The 10,493-nt window shown below is 33.7% G+C and overlaps 3 protein-coding genes across 5 annotated transcripts; 2 read left to right on the top strand and 1 right to left on the bottom strand.

The window, feature by feature from the left end:
* The first annotated feature begins 1,167 nt into the window (after nucleotides 1–1,167).
* On the top strand, nucleotides 1,168–2,673 carry LOC126853300 (leucine-rich repeat-containing protein 71-like). Its single transcript, XM_050598907.1, is given in 7 exon segments — nucleotides 1,168–1,233; nucleotides 1,373–1,443; nucleotides 1,515–1,658; nucleotides 1,732–1,911; nucleotides 2,017–2,094; nucleotides 2,181–2,247; nucleotides 2,314–2,673. Coding segments are annotated over 7 exon segments (732 nt in total). The 3' UTR covers nucleotides 2,440–2,673.
* On the top strand, nucleotides 2,483–6,412 carry LOC126853314 (uncharacterized). Its single transcript, XM_050598927.1, is given in 9 exon segments — nucleotides 2,483–2,545; nucleotides 2,624–2,744; nucleotides 2,831–2,940; nucleotides 3,043–3,184; nucleotides 3,295–3,543; nucleotides 3,546–3,673; nucleotides 4,416–4,604; nucleotides 5,243–5,392; nucleotides 5,588–6,412. Coding segments are annotated over 9 exon segments (1,305 nt in total). The 5' UTR covers nucleotides 2,483–2,497; the 3' UTR covers nucleotides 5,756–6,412.
* Nucleotides 6,413–7,030: 618 nt separating this feature from the next.
* On the bottom strand, nucleotides 7,031–10,132 carry LOC126853296 (protein CDV3 homolog). Of its 3 annotated transcripts, none has more exons than XM_050598902.1 (4): nucleotides 9,760–10,132; nucleotides 8,750–9,168; nucleotides 8,628–8,645; nucleotides 7,031–8,322 (listed from the first exon to the last, which is right to left on the bottom strand). In XM_050598902.1, the coding sequence occupies exons 1-4, from the start codon at nucleotides 9,934–9,936 to the stop codon at nucleotides 8,184–8,186; spliced, it is 753 nt and encodes a 250-aa protein (XP_050454859.1). In that variant the 5' UTR covers nucleotides 9,937–10,132; the 3' UTR covers nucleotides 7,031–8,183. The 3 variants fall into 3 exon arrangements, with proteins under 3 accessions (XP_050454859.1, XP_050454860.1, XP_050454861.1); XM_050598904.1 differs by having other exon boundaries at nucleotides 8,188–8,322; nucleotides 8,592–8,645; nucleotides 9,760–10,118; XM_050598903.1 differs by lacking the exon at nucleotides 8,628–8,645 and having other exon boundaries at nucleotides 9,760–10,115.
* Nucleotides 10,133–10,493: the final 361 nt, after the last annotated feature.

The raw sequence follows: 10,493 nt of genomic DNA, 5'->3' as shown, positions 1-10,493 counted from the left end.
ATGTATAATTCTAATTTTCTCTCTTCGATCAAATATTCTTTCCGCGCGCGCCATCAATTTAACACAACTGTTCGCTTCTCGTACGATGATGTGTCATCGATCGACCCTAGGGCTTTACGACGGTCCTTTGCGGCGCTGTTAGAATCGACACAAATCATTTCGATAATCGTCCCTGTAGTCCCGTAATTACAGACTTTAATCCCTCAAAAGCCCCACGGCTGACCTTTATCGTCACTCCATGCTCTCTGTCTCCTATTGCACCATACAGCACGCACAAAAGTTTGCTTGATATACCTTCCCGAAGGCTTTTCCCCGCATCTCCGATCATGCATGGTCCTAAGGGTTAGTCACCCCTATATTTTCCAGGCATCAGATTACGTCTCGTCCACAGCGGGAACGCCCGACCTGTATGTGGTAGGCGCCAGATCTATGAATTTACGACGGATGTAAAAAATCGAGGGATTTGACTCGATGACAGTGCATGAAAAAAAATGAGAATTTAATATTTTTGTAACAAATATCTAATAAGATAATAATTCCAATCTAGCTATTGCTGCGCTTTACTTGACCCGAGACATTTCCGTGTGTCTCTTGATTAATTAAAAAAATAGATACGTTTAAATAATCTACTGAATATCTTTTTTTTGTCATTTGTTTTTTTTTGAAATTGCAATAAAAGCTACATAGCAAAAGGTTATCTAGCAATAGATATATAAAAAAGATGACGGAAATTAGAAAAAAATACGCTACATCGATAAATGGTTAATATCTTTTATATCAAAATTATTTGAAGGAGCAACATATGAAAACATTTGTATAAAATTATTAAGATTAGTGATATATAGATTTTCATCAAAATCATTTCTTGTGACAGATATCGCAGGAGCAATGTCTCAAGAAAATTTCATTACTGAATTTTTAAAGCATTGCGAGGAATATGAAGAAGAGCCGATGCCTAGATTTCTAGTAAATCTTTGTTGATATGCTATTATGTTGACTTATACTAGTGTATTATTAATTTTGTAAACATTATTATGTTTTTTCAGATAAAGAATAATAGCATGGAATATACAAAGTTTGAACCAGAAGAGTAAATATTGATTATTATTAAAACTTTCGTTCTGTCTTTAAATTCGTGATTTGTTTATAGGATTGAATTGGAGGAAGATGTTCCGATCTTTTATGTTTTTTTCGAGAATCCAAAAATAATGGAGAACTTACAGAAACTGGAATGCAAAGATAAGAATAATAAAAATATACTATATGAAATATATATTACATATATATAAACATTTAAACTCGCGTTTAGTTAGTGATATTAGCATTTGTATGTCTGCGGTGCGCGTAACATCTTTTTTGTATTGCACGACAGGAAGTATCGATTTGCATTCTGGATGCATTGAATACTACGTTGCAGAAATATAACACTATTACAGTGCTCAAGTAACAGAAACTTTAAAATGAGCTGGGTGACTTGACATATATATGTAATCATAATAATTACATTCTCTCAGACTGCCCAATTGTCAAATAAATGCTTACGGCATCTTACAAATAGCGCAAATGCTAACGGAATTCGAATGTTTGACCGATTTAAATCTGGATAACAATCCGAATGTGCAAGAGAATTTTTTTTTACTTTGCACACCGGCTCGAAAGTATGTTATACAATCGCGCATACATATATTATTACGACGAATATTTAATTTGAATTTATTAGTGTTTTTTTAGTTTACATTATTTATCATTGAAGATGTGCAAATTATCCGATAAAGGTCTACAAAAAATCGCAGATGAATTGAAGTATCGAGACCCGCCGAACGATCCAAAATTAATTGCTCTCAATGTGGCGGATAATGATATTACAGATATCGGTGCCGAGTATATCGCTGCGATGCTTCGAACTAATCGGTAATGCTTGATTATTATAGTTTCAACTCAAGAGCTATTAATCTGTATTTTTCAAATAAAAAACATTTACATTTAATGAAACGTAATATTTGCCAATATTCGTAGATCTCTACAAAGCATGGTCTTAACCGGAAACAAGATACAAGATGACGGGGCCTTGCTGATAATCCAGGAACTTTGCATGTATTTTTTAATAGTAAAAGCGATAAAAGCGATTAAATTAGATACTCCCGGTTTAGACTGCTATCTTTAATAATATATCGCAATAGGTCCACTTTGACCCACGAAGAAGTCGTCGATCTTCGACGTCGCAGATTTCTTGAGTTGGAGAACAAGGTTGATAGATTATCTCTCGCCATAATGTTACTTTGCCCAGTCGTAAATGAAAGATTGTAATTATAGCTGGATAATGGAACTATTGAAGAAACTTCCGTCACAATGCAATTGAAGAGAAGTGAAATATGGCAGCGTCAGAATTTAATACAGAATTCTAAAAAAAGTACGTTTACCATTTTTCAAGTTTCTTGAAAATTCATTTCATGATAGTCTTCAAAATATAGCGAATCGTCGCAACAGTTCGTCAAAGATGAAGATACAAATGAATTCTCCGTCGATATCAGACAATTCCATTCAAGTATTTTTTATCAGCATTTGAGCTATTAATCAAAAATTATTGAAATACGAAGAAGAATATAAAATATAATTTTTACAGATTTCGAAAAAATCCTCAGATACTATCAATATTAGTCATCCATTTACAAGAGAAACTATGGCAATAAAAGGCTCTGTGATGGCGAGCGGAAATTTGGAGTTGCAACATTTGAGTTTAAATTGTACGCTTTTGTTATATTATACATCAAATTTTTGATGAATTTCAATATTTATATTTATGAATGAAAATTATATGTTTTACGTCTAGTCAATCGTTTGACGAATAAGACATTGGAGAAATTGATATCGTGTCTGTATTATCAGAATTATGTACTGTTAAATGATTCCAGTAGGGGATTACTATATGTATTTTTGGAGGTGATCTTTATATTCTTTATATTCTTTATATTCTTTATTCTAAAGAATGTCACTAGAGAAAAAACTTTCATCAATGATTGATCAGCTTTTCTCTATGATTAGGGTAATAATATCTCAAAGAATGAAGATTGGACAACGTTACAGGAGCTTTTACGTTACAGACGACAAGATAATCAAATAATTCGAAATGAAGATTTTAAAGATCTCGTGCCGGTAGAGAGTGAAATCTTGCGGAGCAAAATTAGTGTATAATAATTATTCTACTTAATTATTTTTTTCTTATAAAATATTAATTTTGTTGCAAATTTGGAAAGTTATTGTGATAATATCTAAAACTGCCTATTTTTCTCATAGAAAAGAAAATATTTTTTAAAATATATTAATACAGTGTTTGTATTTATATTAATTTTTCTATTGTACTATTTACAGAATCTTCACATTTAGATTTTTAAATCATTTTGGATACATTGCCGCGCGAGATGGTGCGACCAGTGATAATGTAATTGGAAATTTTATTGGATGAAAATTTTATCTTATCACCGCGCACGATGCCCTCCCCGTATCCGATGCAAGCGAACTCGAACTGGCCGCATTGTCACTTCAATTATTTCACTTCGTGAAAATGTTACTACACGTTGCCGGCGTTACCGTGCTCATTAACATTGCTATTATAGAACTGAATTCATTTTATTCCCATCCATCGGAAAAGATTCTGGATCTTCCATTGACCAAGGTAAAAAGTGAAATACGTGAACATTTATGAAATATAAATAATAGTAATATTATAGAAATTTCGTGCAAAAAGTTGTGCAAATTTTGCAAATTTTAATTTTAAAATTGATTTGACAGTTAAAAATTAATAATTTTTCCACGTCTACTCAATTAAGCAATTATTAATTTGTGATAATCCCCCAGTATAATGTTTTGTTTACCATTTTTATACTTGTTTGTGAAATTTGTATATATATAAATATAAACTGGAGAATAAATTTGAAAGATGAAATGTGAGAAATATAATTATAAGATATTATTTTATATATTTTGCGTATATCCACACATATTCGACTGAATTCTAAATAATCCGCCAATTGACATTACTGACATCTAGTGTTGACATGCCGTAATCTTCACGTTTACACGTGACAGTTATCGTGTACTGTCAAAGTGTCAAGTTTTCCATCTTCGCTTACTGCGTTCTCCAAACGTGAGCTTAAAGAGGAACTTCGACCATTTCGTTACATTCTTTCGCGACATTTCAATTTCTTCAAAGTGTCATTCTAAGATGTATACAATCTTGAATTTTTATCAACGATCTCTAGAATAGACTGCACGTATTTCGTGTAACATAAATATCGCGTAAGCAAGATAATAATATTGTTGATTAACATCTGGTTGCGATGTCATTGACTGAAAGTCACATATGAGATTTCCGCGAGTCACTCGCGATTTCCGACATGTATGAAAACCTGTTCAAGAGTCCGTTGCACCGCGTATTTGTGTATGGCACGTTAAAACGAGGCGAGCCGAATCACGGTCTTATTAAGGATGCTACGAACGGCTATGCAAAATTCCTGGGCCTTGGAAGAACGACAGTTTCATATCCTCTGGTGATCGCTACAAAGTATAACATTCCCTTTCTACTGAAGAAACCCGAAGTCGGCTATGTGAGTTGAGAAAAAATTAATGCTTTTCAGCATTAAAATTAGAAGTCTTAAAAAATTAAAAGTAGAAGAATTGAAGAAATTAAATTATTTAATTAATTCAATTAATTTAATTTATGTAGTTAAAATCCACTGGCCCGTTATATTAATAATACTTTTAAAAAGGCTAATACGAATAACTATTAAATATAATGTATTTGATAATGAAATATATATCTTAAGAAAAAATTTTTGCACTAATTAGTCCTTCTCCAGCTATGTGTAAATTTTGACATTGTTGGAAATTTTAAATTAAATTGATTGAAGAAAAATAATAAATAATGAAAAATAAGATCACTTTCCGAAGATGTGTGACAAATTTGTGTTGTTTCTATAGTATACATATGTACATTTAAATTGAAAATGCATTAGTAAGTGCGAAACATTTCGTAAAATTTCATTATTAAATATATATTATTTAAAAATTCAATTATTGCTCGTATTAGGTTTATTGAAATTATTCGTAACTAAATCTTGTATATTTTTTTCAATCCTTATAATTTTTTCTTCTTAAAACTTTAATTTTCTAAGGAGATTTTTCTTTTATTTATATAATATTATAATGAAATTACACACAATGAATTGCTGCTTCGAATAAGCAGCTCGTGCTTGGGGAAGTATATGATGTGGACTCTAAAATGCTGAAGAAACTGGATGAATTAGAGGAGCATCCCACGTTTTACGAGCGATTCGAAGAAGAAATTCTATTGATTCCGAAAACTGCACTCAAATCTGGGAAAATGTTCGAAGAGGTAATTTTTAATAAGTTGTCGTTCAGCTTTCGCTAATTTCGAATTTTTTTTTCTATATGAAATATATGTATATATATTTATTTGATATTATTCCTTAGTTTTTTTTTTTTTTAATTGAATGCGCAAGACGTATCGATATTTTTCATTATTTAATTTCATAAATTTTCTCTTTTAACGGATTAATTTTTTTTCTAGATTGGCGAATTGACAAAAGCTTGGATATACTTTTTGCCGAGATTTAGATCTTCTTTACTGGATAATCCTATGCACGCGTCTTACAGTAATAATGGAAGTCACGGACTTAAGTATTGTGAGAAGTATGTTCGCGATCAAATTTACGATCACAGAAAAGAGGTGCAATAAATCATTGCCAACGGCTTTTATTTCTTTGCAGCGATAAGGATGCATCGAGCGTTTATGATGTTCTTTGAACACTTCATCTAAAGCACAGAATGATAAATATTTTCTCTCATGATATTGTTAAAAATTTTGTGATCAAATAATATTAGAGAAAGTAAGAATATGCAGAAAATAGTGAATGATTACTAAAGATTGTTTTGTTGCCGCGTGTGCGTCCCGTAATAAAAAATCGTAATATTTTAAAACTATTATAATATTGAATAATATTTTAAGAAAAAACATATTTCCATTTTTCCAGCCTATAATAAAAAAGTAATCTATAAATAATATATAAATATACAATTAAATATATATTGTATAATATATAATTATATATATTAATAATTAAGGTATTTATGTCTTTTTCTCTTATATGTATATATACATACATGATTAGATATGAATTATTTTTTTCCGCGCGGGAGTATATTAGATAAAAATATAATTTATATATATATATATATAATTGTTTTTTATATTTTTTGATTTTATAATAATTGTTTTAGTAATAACGTATAATAGTCGTACTCTTCGACCAGATTTTTAAAATAAAATTAAATAACATCGATATAAAATATTAGGATTTTACAAATAAAGGAGCGGAAGAAAGCGGCAACCAAATATCTTGATGATTGAATTTTATTAAATATGCTCACACCCCATACTTTCGCGCACTCTCACTTCCTGTCATTCCATCGCTCGCTCTCATGTATAACAGTAATAATAAAATTAGTGTGTAATTTCTCAACTATTCTGTAACAAAGGGCAGGCTAGTATTTCGCGGCGACCAAAATTATTTCGAAACTATTCTTGAGTATCTCGAAAACAACATGCGCCACTTCACCGGGAAAGATTCGCTAATAATGAGAAACCGTCTTCCAAGAAACGGATTTGACATTTATATTTGCCGCACTCTTGAACGTCTCGAGAAAAAAAATCTTAGCTCAATAAAAAAAGAATTGTACAATTGTCAACAAAGATGTACATAAGATTTTCTTTATATTTAATATAATATATGGTTTATGTATCTTTCTCCCTTCTATTTTGTATACAACTATTGCGATACGTTCACTGGTGTTTTGTTCTTTACATCTCGTTTTTCTCATTCAAATTGCGGTCGTGTTATTTCGTTCTTATCTTTATATTTTTGCGCCGTTCTAAAGCCCAGCCCTGCACAAAATCTCGTTTAATATTATATATATATATATATATATATATATATATATATATATATATATATATCTTAATTATAATTTTCTTTTTACCTACAAATTTCCGTTCGTTGACATACGTAGCCATTTTGAGCGAAGCAACACTCTCTCGAAACTGAAGAAAGAGAGAGATCAAGATTTATCTCGCGATCTTTCGAAACTATTTGAAGAATAGTTCTCATAAAGCAGTTAAAACTAATCGCGTAAATTTCGATATCGCGACATTGTTATGCCGATTTTGAAATTCATCGTATTCGAACATCAACGCGATTTGTTCTATAGATGCATTCGGGGAGACGCTATTAGCGCTATTTAGTGCTAAAGAATGTTCGCGGAGCTGGATGGTAGTGTTCAAAACAAACTCAATCATATCACTGATAAGTTCTACCTAATAATTAATATATATAATATAAATTATATATATTAGTTATATATTTTTTATAACATCTTATACATTTTTTATAATATCTTAAGTGTTGGTAGCGTTTGCGTTCATAGTGCTAATAGTGTTTCCACGGACACATTCTATCTGATGTTCTATAATGACAATACTCAATGAGAAGGCATCAATTGTGGCAGTAATTATGTATACGTTAAATTAAAAGTAGCATTGTATAAAAGAAAGTACGAATACCATGTAAAATACTTTAATGAAGAATATTGTTTAGACTACACAATGAGCATAACAATGACGCATATGTAATGTTGTTCCAATCTGTCGTTTTGAATATTCGAGCACATTTCAAGAATTCGAACACATTCTTCCGGACATTCTGACGTTTTTCTGGAAGCAATGTACTACACACTATGCTGATTAGAAAATGAAATATCAAAGTCGATTTCCAACCACGTGTTTATATGGTATGAAAATAAGCTTGCGCACACGCACGATATTCGTTTTGAGTTAGTTACAAGGTCGCAAGGTCCATGAGCGCACATGCAAATACCTAAGATCGATGATCCGTCGCACGATCACTTTAAAACTGCCGACGAGAACCAAAATTGGCATACCCGGGTCTTATAAATTCCAGAGTATGTATACATGCGTACTGTGATATACGCGCGCTAGGGGTATGTGATCCTAGTCTAGAAAATATATTTTCTCGGCGAGGTTGGGTCACGAAACAAAAAAAAGCGACGATGCGATATTCATGTAATGTTTTTTGATTTAATCGGTGTTTTCAGCTTTGATCTTGCGACAGAGCGCCATATTTGTTGCCCAGGGAGAGTTTGGGCACTTGAGTTTGAGACTCTGACGCGTTATACGACCTGCTGCTACCTCGGTTGCGAACTTCTTCGAACGCTCCTTCCTCTCGTCGTCTATAATTGAAAATACTTAAGTGTAATACATAAGTGTAATACATTTCCGTATACTTAAATGTAATACATTTCCAATCCCTTAAGATTAATTATAAGTATAATCAAAATAGGACTCTATTTTAACTTTATTTCATTCCTAAAAATATTTATGGACTTAAGTTTTATAGTAAGTGGATTTTGATTTTTCGATTTTTTATTATTAATATTTTCAATCTCTACATATTTTTAGAGACTCAGACATTTTTTTTATCATCAAATCTTATAATTACCTTTATTTACATTCAATATAAATATGTTTTATTTACCCCATTTTTTGCTCAATTCTAAAAACAAATTAAAAGGAATAATTGCTTGATTATCTCTATTACTTTTGTATCTTAGAAGTTAAATTATTACAATAATATCTTCAAATATATTTGTATCTTACTTTCTGCCCCATGGATTGCTGCCGTTACTTTGCTGGGGCTTGGAATTCAGAGTGGGAAAATATTCTTCACTGTGTATATCAGGTGCAATATTCCTTCCTCGTGGTCGTGGACTAGTAAATGTAGGTTGATTTCTTAAATGTGGCGCTTTGTAACTACTTCCTCCTGTGGAAGTAGTTACAGGTGGTGCTGGTGCTGGTGCTACTGTTACTTCTGGAGCTTCCGGTGGTAGATCTGGTTTCTTCCATGGTCCCGTATGTTTTGTGCCACCCTCACCAGATTCCCCGTCAGAACTGTTTTCACCAGTGCCCCTTTCGTCATCCGATTCTGCATCTATGCTGTCGTTTACCGTCAAATGCCCAATCTTTAGACCACTATAGTCCTTTTTTTCCTCCTCAAATTCCTTCCACTCGTCTTCATCCTAAAAAAAAAATATATATATATATATTTGTGATGATAATTTTGTGCATCCATCTTCAAAATTTGATTTATTAAATAATTTTGAATTTTAAATAATTTTTAGACACATAATTGACTCGTAACGCGAGTCTTAGATAATCGTTTATAATCAATAAAATTTAGAATTAGAAAAGCATTGCATATATATAATTGCAGAAGTATCCTGTTAATTCAAAATATCATAATTTATAACAAATATCACTCTTTGCGCGAGTTGTTTCAAATATAACGTATTCACAAATAATCACGAAAGTTGAACACGAGAAACACCGCCTCCACGAGGATGCCATTCACCAGAGGGTGATGCAGAGTACACGTGTTCGGAAACAGCTGGCGCGACGCACGGATCACCACGCGTGTTTGGCGATTACATAAGGCGTGTCTAAACGTTTAAAAAACCTCGCGCATCATCGTCGTCGGCTACTCCACGCAACTCTATGATGTTTCCGGGAACAAACATGGCAGCATCGTGCACGACGATCACGTATCACGTATCCCGGAATGCACACTAGGAGAACGCATGAAATGGATCGTCGCTTCGTCGCCGTCTCACCTCGGTGTGTTGAGACTCTTCGCCCTCGGGATTCACTGGTTTCTCCTTCGGCTTGGGCTTTTCGATTCGCTTGCCCGTCTCCTCCAGTTTCTTGGCGACATCATCGGTCGTGGCGAACTTCTTGCCCTTGGCCTTCTTGCGATCCTTTTTAGCAAAAAAGTCGTCCAAGTCCGCCATGGTGACGCGACAGAGTCCGGATGACGCGAGAACCGAGGGGGGATGAACTCCGACGTGCAAGAACGCGTGAACAGTAACGCACCAAGAACACACCGATCACGGACTGATCTGGGTCTTCGCTGCGACCGTCCACATGGGCTTGTCTCCACCGGAAGTCAGCAGCGTCAACGCGCGAGTCAAGCGCGCGACTGAACTTTTCTGAGAAGGCGATTTTTCGCGCGAGCAAGATTCCTTGTCGGCTCGGGAAAAGCTTGTCTCGCGACGCCGACAATATTTCACGCTGCCTCGTCGTAGACGGACGCCTGGACGATGACAAAACGTGGCTCCGAAATCGCGCGAGTCGCCCGAGTGGCGCTGACCATCTAGCAGAAGACCGTCGTGAAAGGAGCATATGCGAAGCTATGCGTCCATAACCTGAAAGCTATGCGTCACGTTGCACACGTGACGGACGATCGAGCACGCTTCTCGGCGTATTCGTGCGTTCCGAGCGGAAAATGAGATCGTATCGACTCGTCGAAAGAACGCATTTTAGTCGACTGCGTAAAATCGATGATAAA

The sequence above is a fragment of the Cataglyphis hispanica genome, chromosome 12 (assembly GCF_021464435.1).
Source record: "Cataglyphis hispanica isolate Lineage 1 chromosome 12, ULB_Chis1_1.0, whole genome shotgun sequence".
In the NCBI taxonomy this organism is placed as follows: Eukaryota; Metazoa; Arthropoda; class Insecta; order Hymenoptera; family Formicidae; genus Cataglyphis; species Cataglyphis hispanica.
The sequence above is the reverse complement of the archived record's forward strand: the minus strand, read 5'-3'. Positions and strand labels throughout refer to the sequence as shown.